Below are 20155 nucleotides of genomic sequence, written 5' to 3'. Positions count from 1 at the left end.
GGCACTTTAATTCTGCGACATTTTTAAATTGAGGTAGATTTTTTTTCTCTCCGCTGACTACGTGCCCACGCAACACTGCCAGTCTCTCAGCCTGAAGTAAATGCTTGTCTCTTGTGTGATTCAGTACAGAATGGATTCATTCAGATTTTGAAACGTAGGCCACAGAAACTGCAAAAGGTGAAAAATATAGAACTAATATTACCACTACCACTCATACTGTTACTGATAGTAGCTACTACTGCTACTGATATTATTACTGTTACCATTATTGTTAGCAATTTTGCTACTACCACTACCACTAATATTACTACTATTTTCACAAATAGTACTACTATCAGTAGTACGTTTATTTAAAATACTTCTACTAGTACTAGAGTTACTGTTAATATTACTAATGTCACTGCTAATAGATGAATATATTAAACTCATTAGCCATCTTTCACAGCGAACTGGAGATGACCAAATGTGTGGGACCCACAGAGTAGTACTGATTGTGGTAAAAGACAGAGATAAAACATAATCCTAATTTTTTGTTGAAGAAGAGAAGTGTGTCTCTTTTATTGCTACTCTAAAGTTGAGGAGGATGTTCTTGGTGTGATACAAATTCCTTTCACAGATTTCCAAGAGCATAACAAAGAATACTGAGCACAGAAGATTGCACCTACCAGGGAGATAAGGTGGAGAAATCCAGTGATGAAATTGTAGGGATGGCTAGGTCATCGACTTTGAACAAAAGTAAGAATTTAGCCAAGACATTGGGGAATACCCCCTATTCTTTACAAAAATGCACTGTTGGAAAAAAAGGTTCTTTGGCTTGTCTCATTAGGCAAACCCTTTTTTAGTTCTTTATGGAACCGTCTTGGTAAGTGTGAAAAGTGTGAAAGCTTCCAGACTGAACCATTTTACCTGACAAAGAAACCTTGAACTAGATAGGATTCCTCTGAGAAAACACAGAGGAACCTTTTCTTCTGAGAGTGTAAGCATCTCAGAGGGGCAATGAAAATCTCTGAGTGGGGGCATCTGAAAGAGAATCCAAAATGGCTGTGTTGGTGTAGCTCAGGAGGGAAGAGTCCCTCCACTACCTTTGCTAACCCATTTTGGAGAAAAGATATTGTGGACCTTTGGATTAACTGCATGCAGCTGTACCCCCTGTATCTTTATCTCAGCGATCTCATGCAATTTGAGACTGTGAAACTTGTGACTGAGTGTCAGTGTCATTGAAGGAATGAAATGCATTTTTAGCCTGAGCCAAAAGAAGCTTCTTTATTGTGATGCAGTTGCACGTATAAATTTGTTTCACTATAAGGTGACTCTTTTTCATATGCCAATTTTCTTTGTTCCAGGCCTCTCCTGCTGCCCTGGCAAAGAGCGTTTTAGCAGAAGTGCCCAACCAAGTGGTCGACTACTACAACGGAAAGGGAATCAAGCCTAAGTGTCTCGCCGATTTCGAGTCTTCCAGGACGTTCAGCCCATGACATCATCACACACAGTTCCACATTGTCCGTGCAGAAATAGCATGTTTTGGTGATTTCTAACTTACAGCTTTGTTGCATGTCTGGGCCCTGAGGCCCGCAGCTGTAACCTAACAGTGTTCTTGAAGAAATTTGTACATAGAAAACAACGCAAGTAACTGACTTCTTTACACAAGAGCATGTTGACTTGGAAAACATATACAAAATAATTGTTTTGGTTTTTCTACAGGTTTGTTGAGATTTTGCTAAATTTCTTAATATTCTTACATTGTAAAGTATTTTGGATCAATGAAAGTCAATAGCAGCTATAACTGTATTAGATTCATCTGCTTCGGACTGAATATTTTTTCCCAGATAAAGCAGATAAACGGACTGTATTTTGCATGTCAATAAAAAAACTGTTTTTTTTTGTTTTTCACTGGGTCTTTTCTGTTTCTTTATAGTAGCCATTTTAATGAAAAATTAAACAAATTGATGCTTTTAATGCTAGATAGACCACACATCCACACTCTGGTGTAACTAGCATGAACCATAGGAATAATTATCCCTCTCTTTCAAGCACTGTTACGCTTCTGATTTAAAAACCACAATCTCGGCCATCTCAAGTTGTAGTCATGTGGATGTGAAAGTACACATAGCTGATGTTGGCTCCAAATCTGCCCAGTGAAGCCTCCTCTGCATCAGTAAAATGGTTGCCATCTTAAGAGAACATTTTGCTAAAATGCTACAGTAGCACTGTGAAAGCACTTGGTTCTCAGGAGCGGACTGAGATGCAGATGCAAGTGAGAAAGGAAGTAGTAGCTTGGGAGAGACACGAATCACAAAGCTGTTTGAAGTTTGGAGCACAGAGGCCTTTCAATTAACTCTGCTATCAGGCATAATTAATCATTAACAGTGTGTATGACCAGGACAGGCCTGCGGGGAGTCTAGCAGAGAAGAAATATATAATAAAACTCTGATACACAGAGGATAATGGAGGGAGAGCATTTTCCAGCTGTGGTCCTTGTTTTCAAGCCAATGGATATTTTTGAGATTTAATGGGACATGTACGACTTCCTGCAATGTTTTTGTCCAGGACTTTGTAACTGTTACATCTGCTGCGTTCAACATGTTAATGTTAATACAATTTCAGCACAGCCATCAAGCCTATAAACAGACTAAATTAAATTGCACAAGAAGGAGGTTCAAAGATTTTAGCTCAAAAATGTCCCACTGGCCCTTGTACCCCCGTAGGCGAGCCAAAATATGAAAAGCACATTTGCTGTACAAAAATATAATGCGCAAATGACAGGGAGAACTCATATCTTTGGTGAATTGTTTTTGTGTTTTCTGATTTGTTGATTTGTCTAGCCCTTTCATGGCCACCGTACATGAAGAGCAGAAGGATCAGAAACATCTGCTCATAGAAAAGAAATATTGCGACAGCATTTGCATCACTTTGCATGCACAACAGAAAGATAATGCATATATCAGCACATAGAACTCAAATATAATAACAATCTGTATAATATGTACATATTTCTTTCTCCATCCCACGCGCATGACTATTTTCCCATTTGTGGTCAAACAAAGCAGCACTGAAGAAAGAGCCTATTTTCTTTTCTCTCTTCCAACTCGTGGCATCACAAGTTATATAACTTTACTGATTCAACCGCTAACCTCTGTCCTCAATAGTCAGATCACTGCTCGACTTCATTACGCATGTTACATTTACATTTCAGGCTTTTAGCAGGTACGCTCTTATGCAGAGCGATTTACACAACATCTTTTTACATAGCATTTACATTGCAATCATTTATATAAGCAGAGGAGAATTCTCTGCAAAATAAGTAACACTGATTTCTTCAGTACCTATCTTGCTTAATTTAGGGATATCAACTATAATAATACCTAAAAATCTAAATTACAAATAAGATAACACAATGTTAGCTAATCCGGGAATTGCAGTAGTATTTGTTCAGCATAGATGAGTAGTGTTTTTACTTACTGCATTACTTTATAAGGCACCCTACATCCTAGATACATACCAAAGCAATGTAGGGGTAAACAGCTGTGTCCTACCTGGGAATCGGAACTGTGACATTTAGGTTACAAGACCAGTATCGGTAACCATCATACTACACTGCAACGCCCATTTGACTGCGGAAGACGGCAATAATATTATTCTGTACATGCACAATTATACCGTTTTATTGTCCTCCATGGGCACAAGACAAGTTTCAGCAAATAGCCTTTTACCGATTGAAGTTCTGGGGCCGGAACTTTAGGCTACAGTCGCGAGGGGAAATATTTTACTGTAGTACCCGGAAGTTCTCAGGGTGACATTTCTCATAACAACATGCACCGGCGTGATAGCTAACATGTGTTGCTAATGTTACATTTAAATTGGAAACGCAGATTTAATCGTATCCATACATAGAATATTAAAGGTTCCTAAATTAGGATGGCAGCTTGGGGCTGCAGGTTTCTGAGGCTGGGAGATCCGCTTTTAAGAGGAACACGTTTTATTGTCAGCCGATCAGCGCCAACAGGAGAAAGGTACGGAAACAGCTTGCTTTTAGTATCGTGCTAACTAGTTAAAACCAAGGCGTTAGAGATTTGCTGTTTTACCATTTATCCTGTAATGTGTAATAGTTGTATAACTAGCTACCTGGCTACGTTGTTGAGATTTTGAAGTGCGATCATAGTAGCTACGTTTAACTGGCTGAACAGTCAGTCTGATACAATGCAGTATTGATTCTGTATAACTAACGCAGCATACCTAGCGCCAACACAAGGGGAAATGCTACAGTAGTTATCGAGCTAGGTAATCGGCTAACTAGCACTACCTATTTCCAATGTTGAAGTCATAAGTAGTGGGACAATTTTCTAAAACGTTGCTGTATTAAATGGAGAAACAGTACTGCATAGCTAATGGCAGGGGATGCGATGACTGCTTGTTTTTAACTGTTGTACATTGAGAGCCGCCTATTTGTCGTTCTCGTTCGCACGTAAGAAATACATACTCACCAGGGCATTCTCAATGTGAAAGACAATACATGTAAATAGAGTTGTCATGATGTTAAAGTCTTGCTACTATCAGGCAAATGCATGTCTTTTATATTACAATTGGAGTAAGTTCATTGAATAAATTTTTATTATACATCTTAATGGCTTTCTGGTTTTAAGCAGTGTGCTTGGTGTCCAGTTTGTGCGGACAATCAAAAGCACGACATGGTGGGACGAACACCTCTCAGAGGAGAATTCCAGCTTTCTGAGAAAAGTGATTCCAGAGGAGTACAGCAGCCAAACCGCCAGCATGCTCAACCCCCTTAAAGATGAGCCCTGGCCGAGGCACAAGTGGGAGGAAGGTGAGTGCAGCGTCTGAAAAGTGTTTCAGGTACAGGACAAGCTACCTGGAATTGGTAAGCTGGTGCTCTTGCCCCCTCAGCAAAATAAGTAACCCTGATTACTTCTGTACCTATCTTGCTGAATGAATGGATATCATCTATAATCATATTTCAAATCTAAGTTGTAGCCTAGATAAGATAACACAATGTTAGCTAATCCAGAAATTGCAGTAGTGTTTGTTCTGCATAGATGTGTAGTGTTTCTTCTTACTGCTTTACTTTATAAGGTGTACAGTGCATTTGAACATACTGTAGTGAATTTGGTAAAGTATATTGCTCAGGGATATACCATCTGTATGCCCAGTCCTGTGCTCTGAACCTTATGCAACTGCTAACTCAACTAGAGATATGATTTTAAACAATACTAATTTATTGGAATAACCATGTGCTGTGGTTCTTCCTTTCCGTTGCATTGAAACACTAACACTTAATTCCAAAGATAAGGATAGATTTTTTTTGAGGTTTAGATATTCAGGTACCTCCCTGTGCCTGGGAGCAGAATTTAACAGTTGGACCTCACTGTTTACAATGTGCTCTGTCTGTCTGTCTGTCTGCCAGGGAGTCGGAGAGTTGGTCTGGTGGCTTTGAAGATGGGCATGATGCCCATCTGGACCAAAACTGGAGATAAACGCGTGGTCACCATGCTCCAGGTGAGGTGGGCAAAGAGGAGAAAGGCTGTGTATCTCAGCCAGCACAAGCACGTGGTTTTTGTTGTTTATATTATAAAATTGTTTGGATTATTAGTTAAGCCAGGTTTGAAAACCCAGTCTCAACTGCTGACTTGTCCATTCAGTACAAAATCTGTTCTGGCTTTTTGTGAAGATATACTTGAAAGCATTTGGCTCTAAAAACACGTGAAGCCTATTTCTGCACCTATGGCACCCTCCCTTAGCAACACTCTGGCCAATTAAGAATCACACCAAGGGACTATTGACCTGTCGGCATGGGAACAAATTCAGTCTAGGCCATAGGAGGACCCACAATAATATGACATGCGTGTTGAGCATGTGAGAAAATGAAAGTGTTCTGCGTGCCAGTGAATTCAAATGGAACAAAAGTTATGTGAGTACAGCAGGTGACTGTTCCTTGCATGAACAAACAAACATGTTCTTTCCTCGACTGATTGAAATGTGTTCTGAGCACAAGCAAATGAAATATGTTTTCCACGAGAGTGACTGAAAATGTATTTCACACAAGCAGAGGGAAATACGTGCTGTGCGAAAATGATGGAAAACGTGCTCTGCGCATTATCAGTTGAATATATGCTCTGAGCTAACCTAACGTGAGCTTGAGCCTGTGTGAGATAATTCCTGTTTCTGCGTTTCTCTGCAGGTGCTGGACTGCCATGTCATTAAGCACTTGTCCAAAGAAGACTTTGATGGGCACACTGCAGCTCTCATTGTGGGCGGCAAAAACGTGTCTCCGTTCTATGTGAGTATCCAGGAAAACAGGCCTGAGGTTTAAATCCCAAAGGATAGCTTTAGCCTTCTGCACACTGACTGAGAGATTTATTCTCTATTCATTTGAAGTTTGGAAGCCATACAAGGTTTTTTTGTGCATGCTTCAAAGTACAATTTTCTGAAATTGCATTGGACATCCGCACCCCCCACCTGCTCACCATAACAGCAAAAGGCTTTTGCCAGCAGCAGCTACTCTGACAGGTAGATGTTTTTTGAGCACTAGAATACAGCTGGAGGGAGACGTTAGACAAAGCATCCCTAAAAGAGGGAGAGATGGGATGTCTTAAGAGTAGGAAATCGGAGTACCAAATCTAAGGCTTCTTTTATTTTCAGAGCGGAGTGGGATATTCTCAGGAAAAAAAAAAAAAACACAATATGAGAGCTCGGTCTAGACAATCCAGCCCCATGTGAGGGGATTCGTTTTGCCTCCAGAGCCCAGTACTTTGTAGAACTCGCATGATCTCAAGCCTGAAATACATTACTGAAATAGCCCGTGTCACTGTGGGAGCTCCATTTCCGCACGGCGCTGCAGGTGCTGCTCCTGCGGTCGGCTCTGCTCGCCTTTCGCGTCCCTTTGAAAGCTCTGTGGCAGGTCAGGCAGAACGGCAGCTGTAGCTTCAGCGGTTAGCGATGCGAATGTCATACCCAGTGCTTCATCACGCTACACCCTCCCATTGGCGGTACAGCTGGGCTCACAGCAGGCTTTTTGCCGATGATTTGCCCAAACCGTTGATTACCGCAGCGAGAGGCGTTGATTTGTCTGGTCTAGAAGTGTTTTGATATGAGTGAACTGCGTTGACCCTTTTCAGAACGTTTGATTAGGTTTGAATGATTTGATAGATGGGGAAAATGTAAGCTTTTTTGTAGCTGACAAAAAAAGGCTGAGATGAACTAAAGCATTAATGTGAGAAGATGCTCAAATATAACAATTCTCTGTGTCACTGGAGAGAGAGATTCTGAGTACATTCCAGCTGTCAGAGCCTAAGACTGTGGGATAACTTTCAAACAGTAGTTACTGTGGCATTTGATGCTGACCAGTTTAGCCTCATTAAAGGACGACTATCTTTTCTGAAAACCATGACCTCCTGTACCTGATCCTCTGAAGAATTCACCTTCGTGAAAAAGAGCACGCTGAATCTCCTGCCTTCGCGCGATTTACGACGGGGTTGCAGTAATTAGCGGTGTGTTCTGCAGCGTGTTCCAAGGAGAGGTCATTAGCTGGGGTATTAGCCTCTCGCCTCTTCTCTGCTTGTCAGAACCGTTTATTGCTGTGCTTTTGAAGAGGGCACACCTGCACATAGCTGTCACGGCAGAGGGCATTCCCTCTGAGGCTGCGTCAGCAACTCTTTCCTCTGTTTTGTACTCTGTGTGTTTTTTTTTTTTTTTAATGGGGGAAGCATCCAGTCCCCGCTGGAGTGGCCCGCTGTAAGTTTTTAATTTGTGCCTTCCTGCATGTCTCGCGTCTCCCCATCGCAGAGGTCGGAGGAGCACATGGAGATGTTCCGGAACGCCGGGGTCCCTCCAAAGCAGAAGCTGACGACGTTCAAGGTGTCCGATAATGCCATCATAAAACCAGGTAAGGCTGCTCTGGCAAGTGAGCGCTTTGGGCATTCAGCTCTTGCCTGTATACTTGCCAGTCGAGCCACCACAGTGTTCAACTGCATTGGCCCTGTCGTGCCAGTTAAAGACGACCCCATCTAGCCTGACAGGATCTCTTATGTAATGGGTCTGACAGACATGATTTAGTTTAAGGTTGCTAATTGTATTTAAAAGTAACTCATTGCATTACATTGCAGGCATTTAGCAGACGCTCTTATCTAGAGGGACTTGCACAACGTTTACATTGCATCCATTGCTCTGTGTTTCCAGGCACTCCGCTCTACGCAGCCCACTTCCGTCCGGGCCACTACATTGATGTCACGGCCAAAACGTGAGCGAGTTTTCTTTGTCATTCTCTTCTTCATCTTTGCCGTTTACGTGTTATTTCCGGTGCAGGTTGCCAAGCATTCAAACCCCATGAGCCCCCTTATTGAGTGGATACATTTTCTATGACCTGGTTCAATGAAAATGAGTATTTGCTTGTTCAAATATGGAAATTAAACAACAAACAAATGTTAAAATGGTTGTTTATACACTCCAACATTGCAGTACATGTAAGTGCAGCGCACAGTCTGACTCCTGGTAATGTGTATGGAATGGGTGCTACACGCCCCTGAATGATTCCTCTTCCATGTGTGATGCTCGGAGCCCGTGCCAGCCCCTCTCTCCTCTGGCAGCGTAAACTACGAGAACCTGCGGTGAAAGGCGAGCGCGGCGCGGACGAAGGGTGAAACGGGATTACACGGAAAAGCTGTTTACCAGCAGGGCATGAATACGTTCACTCTCCTCGTACACGCAGGAAGTGTGTAATTAGGTCGGCGTGTTCCTCCGCTCCCGTCGCACACCGATCGAGCTTGCTGGAGTTGGGTTGGGGGGTGGGGAGGTTGGGGGGGGGGGGGGGTGGGGGTATTGCTACTCCAGCGTCTCAGTGCGTTGTCGGAGTCGTCCCGGGAGGTGCGCGCGCGGCTGAGGCTGCCGTATCCTGCGCTACGGCGTTCCGCCTCCACCGGAGCTCTGGCGGGTAATTATTTCTCGCCTTCAGGCGTACCGCGAGCCTCGTTCCTTTTTCTCGGGGCGGCGATTCGGAGACGGAACTCGTAATTAATTTAGAGCCCTTATCATTTCAAAACGTGCCTGTGACCTGATTGTACTCAATTAGTGCGGGATGAGGCGATCCAGGACGGGATGCGCTGCTTAGCTTTTCGCGGCTTATCGAGTCGTCATCGCTTTTTTTGTTTTGGCTGGAATTCCTTTGTGTCGCTGCGGGTTCCTGCCCGTCTGCTCTGGCATGCTCAGGAAACCGTGCTCTCAGCACTTAAAGGCTGCTGCACTTTTCCATGATCTTACACGATTCGGCTTTTAAACCGTTGAACAGTGCGAGATTCCTGAATTACTGTGTGTGGTCTGGCTTTCACTGGTTTTGGTGTGCGTCTCCAATGCATCTGTCAAAGCCCGTTGCAGAGATTCCGAAGGAAAAGCCAGCATAGTGACTGGGAGGCTTATCTGCTTCTTATCTGCTCATAATCTGATTAACTATTACAGAGTTACCAGGAAATACTGTATGGGTACAACTCGACAGTGAATTGCAGTATTTAACTGGTTATATTGACATTTACCCTGGCACAGCAATAGGTTTCCAAAATCTTTAAAATATAGTCATGGTTGTGGTGTGAGTGATGCTAATTATCACCTTTCTGAAATAAACAATAAAGAGATGTAGCTGCAGTCTGCTGCTAGCATGACCTGAGTACAGATACAATATTCTATATGCAAATGTATTGTTCAGTGCTAAACTCTTAGTTTGTTTTGCCCCAAAGGGAGCTTTTTGAAGTCAAAGCCATATGCCTTTGTAGCTGAGAAACCCAAAGCCTTTGGCATGTGGTTATTGTGTGTGTGGATCCTCTCGGTGTGTTTTGCATGTTTCAAGGCCTCCTTTTTAAATTGGTAACATAAAACAGGCTTATTGTTCACACCTTCATAGCTGTGGGAAAACCTCAGCTGGACCTTCTTTGCTGTTAATACAGAGGTCATGTGACTTCTCACACCTGTGTCACATCCCATCACTTTGAAAAGGGCTCCTAGTGCTGGAGGGAGAATAGCGTACACCTGTCACATCCGTGTTTGAACTCATTTTCTGATGTGAGGTGTACATGTCCAGCAGTGTTAACGGGACAGCTAAATACCACAGCATTACCTCATTTTGTCCAAGTGGGTATTCTGTAAGTTGCCTTTTTGTTCAGAGTAGCTTTGTAACCGCCATCCTGGTCATTTTTTTGTTGCTTCATTTGGCAGCCAGCAGAGATGATTGTATATTGATGTAGTCACCGTTTAGTGTTAGGAGCAGGGTATTTTTTGCGATTGAAGGTTTTTCACGTGTGCATGTGTGTTTGTGTTAACGTAAACTCTGAAAAGAAGACCTCCAGTGAAAAAGCTTTAATGTGTTAATTTTGTGCACAAGCCCTGGGGACAGGAAATTTTAGAAAATTTAATTGAATTCTTCCTGAGTATAAAAAATTGGAACCAAAGCCAAAAGATTTGTGTTCAGATGGCTTTGATGGTATGTCTAAAAGTTAATCAAATCTCAATGTTTATATTCTGGATGTGGGCCATTTTTGTTTGCAGTTTTTGTTTGTTATTAAATACCAGGTTTCCTCCTAGCAACACTGCTTTTTCCTTTATCGTAATTGATTTTAGTCAGCAGAAGTTGCACCAAAGTACAGAAAAAGTGTTGTCTTCTGTTTAAGCCAGTGGTCTCTTTCATTAGCTGAACAGTGTTTTTATCCAAACAAGCGAATCAGACTCATCATCTCCACAGTTCTCTGCAGTGAATCCATGCAGAAAGCCATCAGGGCTAAGGAGACTTAAGACCTTGGCTTTAGTGAGTAATTGTTTTTGGCCGAGGCGGAAAAGACAAGAACAGAACCCTGAACAGACCCAAATCCCCAGAGGCGCTGAAGAAGGGGGTGGGGGGGGAGAGTGTTTCCGACCTGTCCCCCTCACGCTTTGTCAGGCCACACCCTCTCCCTTACATTGTCCCAATCACGGGCCCTCTGAGCGGAAGGTCACCCCGCCGAGCTCCCGCCGCTGGCCTGTTAGGGATGAACGCCGCCTCAGTCCGCTCTCTCATCCAGCCCTCCTGCCTGCAGGGCGTCAGGCAATTAGTTACGCAGAGCATGCTGGGTATTCCACAATGATTAAACTGATGCAGGCAGGGCACAGTAATAAAAATTAAGGAGTGAGATGGTACATAACTTCTTTTTTTAATAAAGGAGTTACTTCGCTTAGGAGTTACACGTAGTGATGACGAATTCACGTTGTGCACAAGTGCACCCAATGGTATTTGTGATGGTAGGCGTTAATTTCATTAGATACGTTCTGGACCTGAGGCTGAATTGCAGGGGAGGTGTGCATGAGTAGACTGAAGATTCTGCTCTCTTGAGTTTGATACTTGCATGTGCGAACGCTGGCTGTTGGGGAGAAACCTTGTGCCTTATCGTAGATTAAGGGTAAAATGATAGTGGTTTAGAAAATTGCCTGTTTCTCAGTAGCTTTGCTGTGACAGGGCCTGTTTCACAGATTTACTGACTGTCACGCTGCTCTGTATGGAAGAGCAGTCCGTTTAAATTCTACACACACATACACAGACCCCATTTCTCACTCGATGTACACACACACACACACACACACGCACGTACCATTATGTGCCATCACACACTATAAAATACACCATCAAAGCCCAGCCATCCAACACTCACACACACATGCACACACATGTACACACACACACACTTTCTCCCTCCATTTCCCCCACAAACCATACTCTCTCCCTCTTTCTTTCTCTTTCTGTTTCCTATCAATGCAGGTTTAAAAATAGGTTTGCGAAAATGTCCGTGGTATGTTCACCTCCTCTTCTCTTATCACTGGAGGGCACAACAAGGAGCCCACCTCATCATCTCTCTCATTAAAAACCCCTTTTGTTATTTCCTGTTGGCGTCTAAATTGTACTTGGGTTGCTTTGTTTCTCCTATATTGTTCCAGGCGTTTTGAGGGCCATTAAAAATGCACTGCCTCGGTCATGTCGTTTACGAGTTACATGATCACTCGCACCGTTTTGAAGTGGTTTTCAATCTCTCGGTGTTCCTTTGGTCGGTTTGAAGGCCTTTCGATGCATATTTCATAAAGATAGCCCAACTCTGCTTTCTGGTAGAGTAAGAGCCTAAGGTAGCTTGTTAGCGGCCGAAATTGACTCATAAAATGGGGCCTGTTTATTTGTGTGCCTAATGGAGATGCAGAGTGAAACGCTGTCACATCCGCAGAGGTGGATTATGTTTTGCAGAAGGTCTTTAAGCACTGGGATTTATCATTTTGTCAACCCGCTGAATGTTAGGAGGCATGAAATGCAACTACTAAACTAGGAGCCTAATGGGGCTGAGATTCTGTGGGCATGTATCTCTGGATTCTCCCAGGGGATCTAGCTGCCCTTTTTTAAAGATAATATTCTCTCAGAAAGCCAGGTTTTAGCAACATGCAACACCTGACTGCCCTATACCAAGGTGTTCCGATGTTCAAGCGGTGATTACCTGAGGCAAAATAACGGGAACATGATTGTTTTGCTTTTGAAAGTTTTACCTTTTCTTTAAAATCCATATTTGTTTGTTGTTTTGTCATTTTTTCCCCCTCAGAATCGGGAAGGGCTTTCAGGGCGTCATGAAGAGGTACGGGTTCAAAGGTCAGCCGGCGTCCCACGGGCAGACCAAGACCCACAGGAGGCCGGGGGCTTCCGGCCCCGGTGGGGTGAGTGCGCGCGCGCGGTCTGTGGAGGTCAGAGGGCGGCGAGCCCCCCGTCCCCCCAATATCACCTCTGACTCGAGAACCGGGCCAGCTGAAAATGTGCTGAAAGCACCTGCTCGTTTATCTCCCTGACAGCGTGTAACCTCGGCAACAGATTTGCTCAGGCGCAACCGCACGCAACCGCAAATGCGCCCTCACTGGCAGCCTTCCCGATCTTTTGGGAAACGTCAATGCCAGGATGCCAAAAACATACAAATTGAGTGATGTATGGAAGGTGCTCTTTGAAAACAGTTTGTTCAATTGATTAGAACAAGAAAAAAAAATATGTTTCTTGTTAACAGCCAAGTTAATCAAGCTACCGAAAACAGCAGCAGCAATTAAAATTCAACATGCAACAGGCGTGGTCACATTGTGTGCAGTAAACCAGATTAATGATGTACACAATTTAACTGCTACAAAATAGAAATAAATGAGTACATTCTCTCTATTGCCTTAGCTGGTCAAATGGCAGAATACACACTCAGCCTATGGTATCTATTACTGAGAACGTTCTTTTGAAGCAATGCCTTTTTAATGTGATTACCAAACCACTTACATGTTTATTGGCGCCATTGTCAGAAATGGTCTTTACAAATAAGGTTTTCTTACAATTATTATGTGTTTAAGATGGATGCTTCCTCTTACGTCCCCAACATGAAAAATGCAAGAGAAAGTTGTGTCTGCCTTTGAGTGATTAATCATTTAAGGCTGATAAATGTCGGAGGTCTGGCTCATTCGCGCTGTGTTTTATGCTTGTGTGGGTGTGTGTGTGTGTTTATGTTTATGTGCGCCCGTGTTTGTGTGCGTGTGCGTGTGTTTGTGTGTGTGTGTGTGTGTGTGTTTATGCGCGCCGTGTGTGTGTGTTTATGCGCGCCGTGTTTGTGTGTGTGTGTGTTTATGCGGGCCCATGTACGGTAACTATTCAGTTATTCAGCAGCGCGGCCCGGGGTGTGTGTGAATAACGCGGGCCTGGCTGTTTCTCGCAGGACCCAGCCAAAGTGTGGAAGGGGAAGAAGATGCCGGGTCGGATGGGGAATGTTTACGACACCGCCTTCGGGCTGAAGGTACGGGAGCATAAACAGCGCGCCGCTGACACGGAGAAACGACATCAGCGCCAGGCCTCCGCGGCGTAGGCAGCAGCGCAGCTCTGTCCTGAAAGGAACAACTCGCCCAAGAGCGTACAAAATGCGTTTTACTGTCCGCGCGATACAAACGCCTGGAACACGATACTACACCCTGATGGACAAGATTAGGCTAACCGACATGGGTGGGAATAAAACATATGTACATCTCAGCCACGTGTCATTATTTGTGATTAATATATACTATATACATCCAGGTTCCTGCTCTCTGTCAGTAGTTTGGCTTGTCAGTAGGATGTTCCTAGCATTTAAACCTTATTGTGACATATGGGGGTCATTTTCATTACCACAAGCTTGTGTAGTGCATTGCAAAGTAATTGACTTTGGTTCCTATAAGATATTAGCAAAGTGTGAAATCCAGAGACTGCTTTTGGGAGAACCACAGTTTTTTTAAAAGCTATGTTTAGTAACTTTCCAAATTGAACTAAGCTATATTTAGTTTGATTACTAACACTATATAAATAAGTAGGAATATGCGGATTCAGCCGAATGTGGTGAGATCCTTCCTTGAAGGAACTGGGCTTGTTACCAGAAGGTTGAACGAGACTCAGCTGTACCATTTAGCACAGTGCTGAACCTGAATATCTTCAGGAAGTGTTCACCAGATAATAATTTAATCATGTAAGCCTGTTTGGCTTTATAAGTGGATAAAAAAGTGACACTGCAAGTCTGTGCAGTCTGTAACATGGCTCAGTGTGTGTGGGTGGCTGGGTTGCAGTGAGTTACTGTGAGTTACAGTGTCTTGTTTTTGAATATTCCCTCCAGGTTTGGAGAATCAACACCAAACACAACGTCATTTACGTGAACGGATCGGTTCCCGGGCACAGGAACTGCTTAGTCAAGGTAAGGCCCCGCCGCACCACACACCCGTGGCTCCAGCACACCACCGCTGTGTGGCAGGACAGCGGGGGCGCTGTGGAGTCATTTACATTACATTACAGGCATTTAGCAGACGCTCTTATCCAGAGCGACTTACACAACTTTTACATAGCATTTTTACATTGTATCCATTTATACAGCTGGATATATACTGAAGCAATTCCGGTTAAGTACCTTGCTCAAGGGTACAACGGCAGTGTCCCACCCGGGAATCGAACCTGCGACCTTTCAGTTACAAGCCCAGTCCCTTACCCACTGTGCTACACTCCGTCCTACACTCCGAGTCATGTGACGTCTGCACAAAGCCCACGTCTCCGGAGCGGGTCACCTTGCCCATCCACATTAATAATCATTCGGCCCGCATTAATCACCTTCCTCAGCACTTTACATTCATAGTTCAAACGCCCCGTGGGTAAATATTGAGCTGGTGACATTATGCAGGGGCACTACGCTGAATTTAAATCTAAATTACATTAAGGCAGAGCCGCTGTCTCTGTTAATCACACCTGATTATTTCCCAGGCAGGCGATTAATATGATACTGTGCGGCACGTCTCCGGCAGTGATTTTTGACTGATTAAAGTTGTATATTTCCCACTACGGATGTGGACAGACCTTCTGGTGTCCCCCTCATGTCCGCCTTCACCCCGAAGGAGCGGCTCAACAGCCTGTGACTGGTGAAAACGTTTCCGGAACCTCAGTGAAGCAGAACATTCTCATTGTCTGGATGGGTTGACTTCATCCCGTCCTTTCCCCTCTCTGATTGGCCACTGTGATTAGAGCTTGTTTCTGTGTGGCCTCGTCTTGACCTCTGACCACTTTCTTTGATCATCTTATGGCAGCAAGTCATGTAACATTTTATTATGTGTCACAGGCCATGCCTCTGGAGAGTGCCTAGCATTGTGTCAAGCCTGGTCTTTAACAAACCTGAGGTCTTCTGCTGAATTGTCTGCCCCCTTGCACTACTTACAGACCTCAATTCCAAGCATCTTTGGCTGTCCACTTTAATTCCTTTTCAGAACAAGACTCCCTCACAGCAAGCTGAGGTGTGGATAAGCCCTTCAGATTTTTGTTTCTAATAGCCATCAAAAGTGAATAGAAAAATGATTGGTTCAGGAGTCGGAGCTAATATATGGGGTCAGCTGTTACCCTCCTGACCTCAGCTCCTCCCTGGCTGACCTGATCTTCTTCCAGGTTATGTATGATGTCATGGGTGAGGCCTTCGCCTCAGAGGGCAAGGCCTGGGCCGCCGCGCTCCTCCAGCGGGTTGTTTGTCGTGTTGCGGACGAGTTGTTTACTTCTGTGGCGCGTCGGTATGAGGCGAGCACGGCTTGCGTTCCGCTCCGCTCAGCTTCCCGATTTAGAGCCGCCCCGGCGCGGCTGCTTTCTCGCTCGCCTCAGCGCTTTTGAAGGACTCTGCCTCGCGCGCCATCGACCGGCGCACCGGCGGGAAACGATCGGGGGGAGTCGCGCCCGCGTGCCGTCACGGCCGAGCGAGCCGGGGTGGGGGGGGGTAGGGGGGGGACGATCGTCGCTGCCGCGCCGTCGGCTCGAAGTCATCCGAGGGCTGAGTCAGGACCCTGCTGAGATGGCAGTGTTTATTTCGGGGCTCGGATTACCGTCTGTTCCTCTCCTCTCCTGAACAGACGAGGTTGGCGAGAGCCAAATCTGCGAAACGGTTTTGCTTTCGCTTCTGCGTGTTCAGCTCCAAACGCTGCGCGACTTTCGGGGAAGCTAACTGGCGTAACCCCGCGACCCGGCACGGGGTTCCAGGCTCCGCAGATGTTCTGCAGATGAGCTGTCGGTGTTGCCTAGCAAGCCGTGAAGCTCCATTCCTCTCATCCTGTGGTCCTTGAACAGTCGATTGAGTGAGTTGAATGTATAATTGTCCCTGAATACCCTCTCTGGATCTTGACAGCACAGGGGTCTTTGATATCTTTGAGTTTGAGGATTGAGCTTGACACCTCCCTCCCTTTGATATGAAAAAAATGGTGCAGCTTTACAACAGAATAGTTTGATATAAACTCTAGTCTTCGAGTCTTTTCCATTGCCCTTCAGGACCACAAAGCTGTTGAAAAGGACAGCCGGTGTTAACCTCTTGTCCCTGATAGGTGTTGCTTTTCCAGGACTAATTAGACAACCCTTTTTTCTGTTTCAGTCTTGTCCTACACTGCCACCGGTGCGGCAGGACGAGCTGATTACGTTATTCCCACACTTCCCTCTTACTGGCTGAGTATCGCTTTTAAAGAACAGAACTTTTTGTGAGGAATTCACTGTACACAACAGTGCCCAAGTGAAACAAGATCAGACGAAACACACCACAACAAGTCATCCCCCATTATTGATCTCCAACCATTAATATTCCTCTCAAACGAAGCAGACCTGAGAGTCAGTGAGCAGCCAAAGGGAACTTCTGTGGTTATTCATTTTGAACTTCAAAGCAGACTTGAAGGCTGACTCTGTATTTGCGAGCTTTTGTGCGACTGATTCAGAAGGGGGAATTAAGCCCAGGTTTCAGTCTGCTAAGCTCCACTCTACGATATTATATATTTGCGGGGACTCGTGCCCAGTCTGGAATGAACCGGTTTTCGGCGAATTCTCTGAATAAGCCCTCCCACTTCTTCCAAAATAATGCCCCTCCTGATAGCTGGTGGGTGTTAGGTGTCATGGTAATACAGTGTACGTTTCTCTGCCTCTGCACCAGCCTCTAATCCCCGCTCGCTTGCGGTTCCCAGCGGACACCCAGATAGCCAGTTGTGGCGCCCCCTACTGGTGACCTCCAGAAACTGCATGTCAGAAGAGTCAGCCCTTCATTCCTCCCGCCACAGGTTTCGATGTGCATAAAAGTCTTATGGCAGACATTGTGCAGATTAGCACTAATGGAATATGTCCATCCCTCCTGCGTGGATTGGGAACAATAACAAGCAGGGATGAAGATGGGAGATTAAAGGACAGCTGCGATGCTGATTTTATCATAGTCATTGGGTGCTAATTTGTGTCTCTGTCCTCTGATTTGAGGCTCATTTTCTTGCCTCCCGTTTCTGAGGTTCAGTGTCGGGATACATGTCTGTCAGGTGCGCTTTGTTCATAAAGGGCTCTAGTCCTCTGAATTTCATTGGGTCCCAGGGAATAGCAGGAATCTCAAGCTCAGGTCCTGGTCTGATGGCCATAGTGTTTTGCAGACTTGTGTATTTCTCGTTCAGCCAGCTGATTTAGGCCTTGGAAACCAGTTTTTGGACTCCAGCCATTAAGTGACTTCAAAGAAGCACACAACTGCAAAAAAAAACAGAGAAACTAGCAGACACTGCAGTTTGTCATTTTTTATGTCCCTTTATGTTTTATGTATACTTGCACCTGGACTTATAATCCCTGGTTTTATTAGAAGTTTCAGTTAATCTTTCAGGCCTATATTCTTGAAGTAGTCAGATTCCTTTAATAAATGCCTGAAGTGATTTGTCTTTTGATGCCTCCAAGAAGCGAATCATGTGGCTACAACTTGATTTATACATAATGTGCTTATGTAAAAAAACAATGTTAAAAAAATGCTTTTATTGTACCTTGATAGTTAATTTGCTTCACTGACTGATTCATGGATACATTTAAAGATACGTTTAGCTGAAACCTTATGATTTTAATATCTTCAGTTTGGTTGTAAAATAATTTTATATTAATCAATTCTGCAGTCATTTTTTTATTTTATTAAATGACATCTTGCTCTACAAACTACGAGACCAACACTGAACTACAGACTACAATAGAAATTCCTTTGTATTCTCCTTTGTATTTATATAAACCTTCATGTTTTTTTGAGAATCAGAAATTTCGATTTCTGGTTTTTCCATCTACTTTTAAATTGAACTTGTCGGGAAATGTGCAGGTTGTCAAGTAATGAAAGGTAGCACCTGATGAAGCAGGGATTGAAAATAGGTTATAAAAATTCAATTTTAAAAATGAAAAATATGTGAAACACAGATGCTGCTCGACACATTTTACAGCCAGTCTGAAGGTTGAGGTTGCTTTGTACTCGCGCACAGCAGTCAGTTGCACCTTGTAGGCTACAATAAAAAGATACTTTGTTATGTAAACATAGCCATTAGACGGGTTCTCACTTTTGCTTAGATAGAAGTCACCTTCTACGATGTGAAAAGCGCTTGAGTTTGTACTGCTTTAAACACATCCCGCAGGTTGTGATATTGCTTCTGTTATTCCTGCTGTGTTTCGGGTAAGAGTGTAGTTCATGCTTTCGTGCCTCCTGTGTTGTTGCGATGCTGTTGGGATGTTGAGGTAACGTTCCTGCGATGTTTCTGTTGCTCGCTCCCAGGTGAGAGACACCATCGTGCCCACGCGTTTGGGGGCCGCACAGAACCCCCCGTTCCCCACCTTCTTCGCTGACGGGGACGAAGAGCTCCCAGAGGACCTCTACGATGAGGACGTGTTCCAGTTTGGGGAGCCCTCGGTCTCCTTGGCCTGAAAACTCGGCTGGCGTCTGGGAAATGCGGACCATGTGACACCCATGTGTCCTCTACTTGTCTTTGGGCTCTCGTCGCTATGGTGACCCACTTTCTTTAATACAAAGGCAGGGCAGCGAGCACAGGGCCAGAGAAGACGCGGAGTACAGGATTTCTAAAGAAGAACGGCTCCCTGCTCTTTGCAGTTACTGAAAAACAATTCTGGCCTCATCTGGCAGTTATTCACAAAACAGTTGGCCCACCCTGTGTATTTATGTTTAAAACAGAATAGCCGTTAAAGTTGACATATTTTGTCTTCTAGGCTGATAGTACATCACAGTTATAATATGGTTCTGAGGCCTGTAGGTGTTAATGAAGCCCAATTCACTCAGCTCCTGAAACCTGTCATGTTTATAAAAAATATATAAAATAAAATAAAATCAATAAAATAACATGAAATAAATAAGTGAATTTTTGCGGTCTTTTCTTGAAGATGCTTCTGATCTCTGAAATAAACCCTTGCCTATGAATGAACTTCCTCCATTACATTCTGGAGGGTATTGTTGAACATTACTGATATTAAGAATTTTTGTGTGTTGAATAAAAATCACGGAGTATAGAAAGCCGGTCCAGGATGCTTAAATGCAAGTTAGAAGTGTGAAGCAGTCGAAACAAGGGCGTTCGATTCTCAAACCTGACTGTTGTGGGTTCCAGGCCCGAGAGAGGCACTGATGCTCTCCCCTTGAGAGAAAGAGAGAAAGAGAGACATGTTTTCTAAAATCTGCTGCTCCCGGCAGGGAGTTCCGTTACCCTTCCCCAAAATCAAACCCAATTGTATAATTCATTGGGCGTGAGCCTCCTTAATGAGGGAGTGATCTGGAGCAGCGCAGCTGTGGCGCTGACAGGAAGAGCCTCATATTGACTGGGAACAGTTTGA

At 44.3% G+C, this 20155-nt stretch overlaps 2 protein-coding genes across 3 annotated transcripts in view; both read left to right on the top strand.

The window, feature by feature from the left end:
• cpne4b (copine IVb) overlaps positions 1-1890 on the top strand; it is a 37803-nt gene extending 35913 nt beyond the window's left edge. Inside the window, exon 16 of the mRNA XM_035428029.1 lies at positions 1344-1890. Within this exon, the coding sequence (XP_035283920.1) occupies positions 1344-1475 (132 nt within the window). The 3' untranslated portion in view covers positions 1476-1890. The remainder of the gene's footprint in view (positions 1-1343) is intronic.
• A 1861-nt stretch (positions 1891-3751) lies between these two features.
• Positions 3752-19689, top strand: mrpl3 (mitochondrial ribosomal protein L3). Of its 2 annotated transcripts, none has more exons than XM_035431535.1 (10): positions 3752-4010; positions 4644-4822; positions 5420-5511; positions 6194-6292; positions 7798-7897; positions 8191-8251; positions 12603-12714; positions 13737-13814; positions 14658-14735; positions 19092-19689. In XM_035431535.1, exons 1-10 carry the CDS (start codon positions 3916-3918, stop codon positions 19239-19241), a joined length of 1044 nt encoding a protein of 347 aa, XP_035287426.1. In that variant the 5' UTR covers positions 3752-3915; the 3' UTR covers positions 19242-19689. The 2 variants fall into 2 exon arrangements, with proteins under 2 accessions (XP_035287426.1, XP_035287425.1); XM_035431534.1 differs by having other exon boundaries at positions 3761-4010; positions 4641-4822.
• The last annotated feature ends 466 nt before the right edge of the window (positions 19690-20155 follow it).

This window comes from Anguilla anguilla, chromosome 8 (assembly GCF_013347855.1).
Source record: "Anguilla anguilla isolate fAngAng1 chromosome 8, fAngAng1.pri, whole genome shotgun sequence".
Taxonomy (NCBI): domain Eukaryota; kingdom Metazoa; phylum Chordata; class Actinopteri; order Anguilliformes; family Anguillidae; genus Anguilla; species Anguilla anguilla.
Note: the sequence above shows the minus strand (reverse complement) of the source record. Positions and strands in the feature narration are given on the sequence as shown.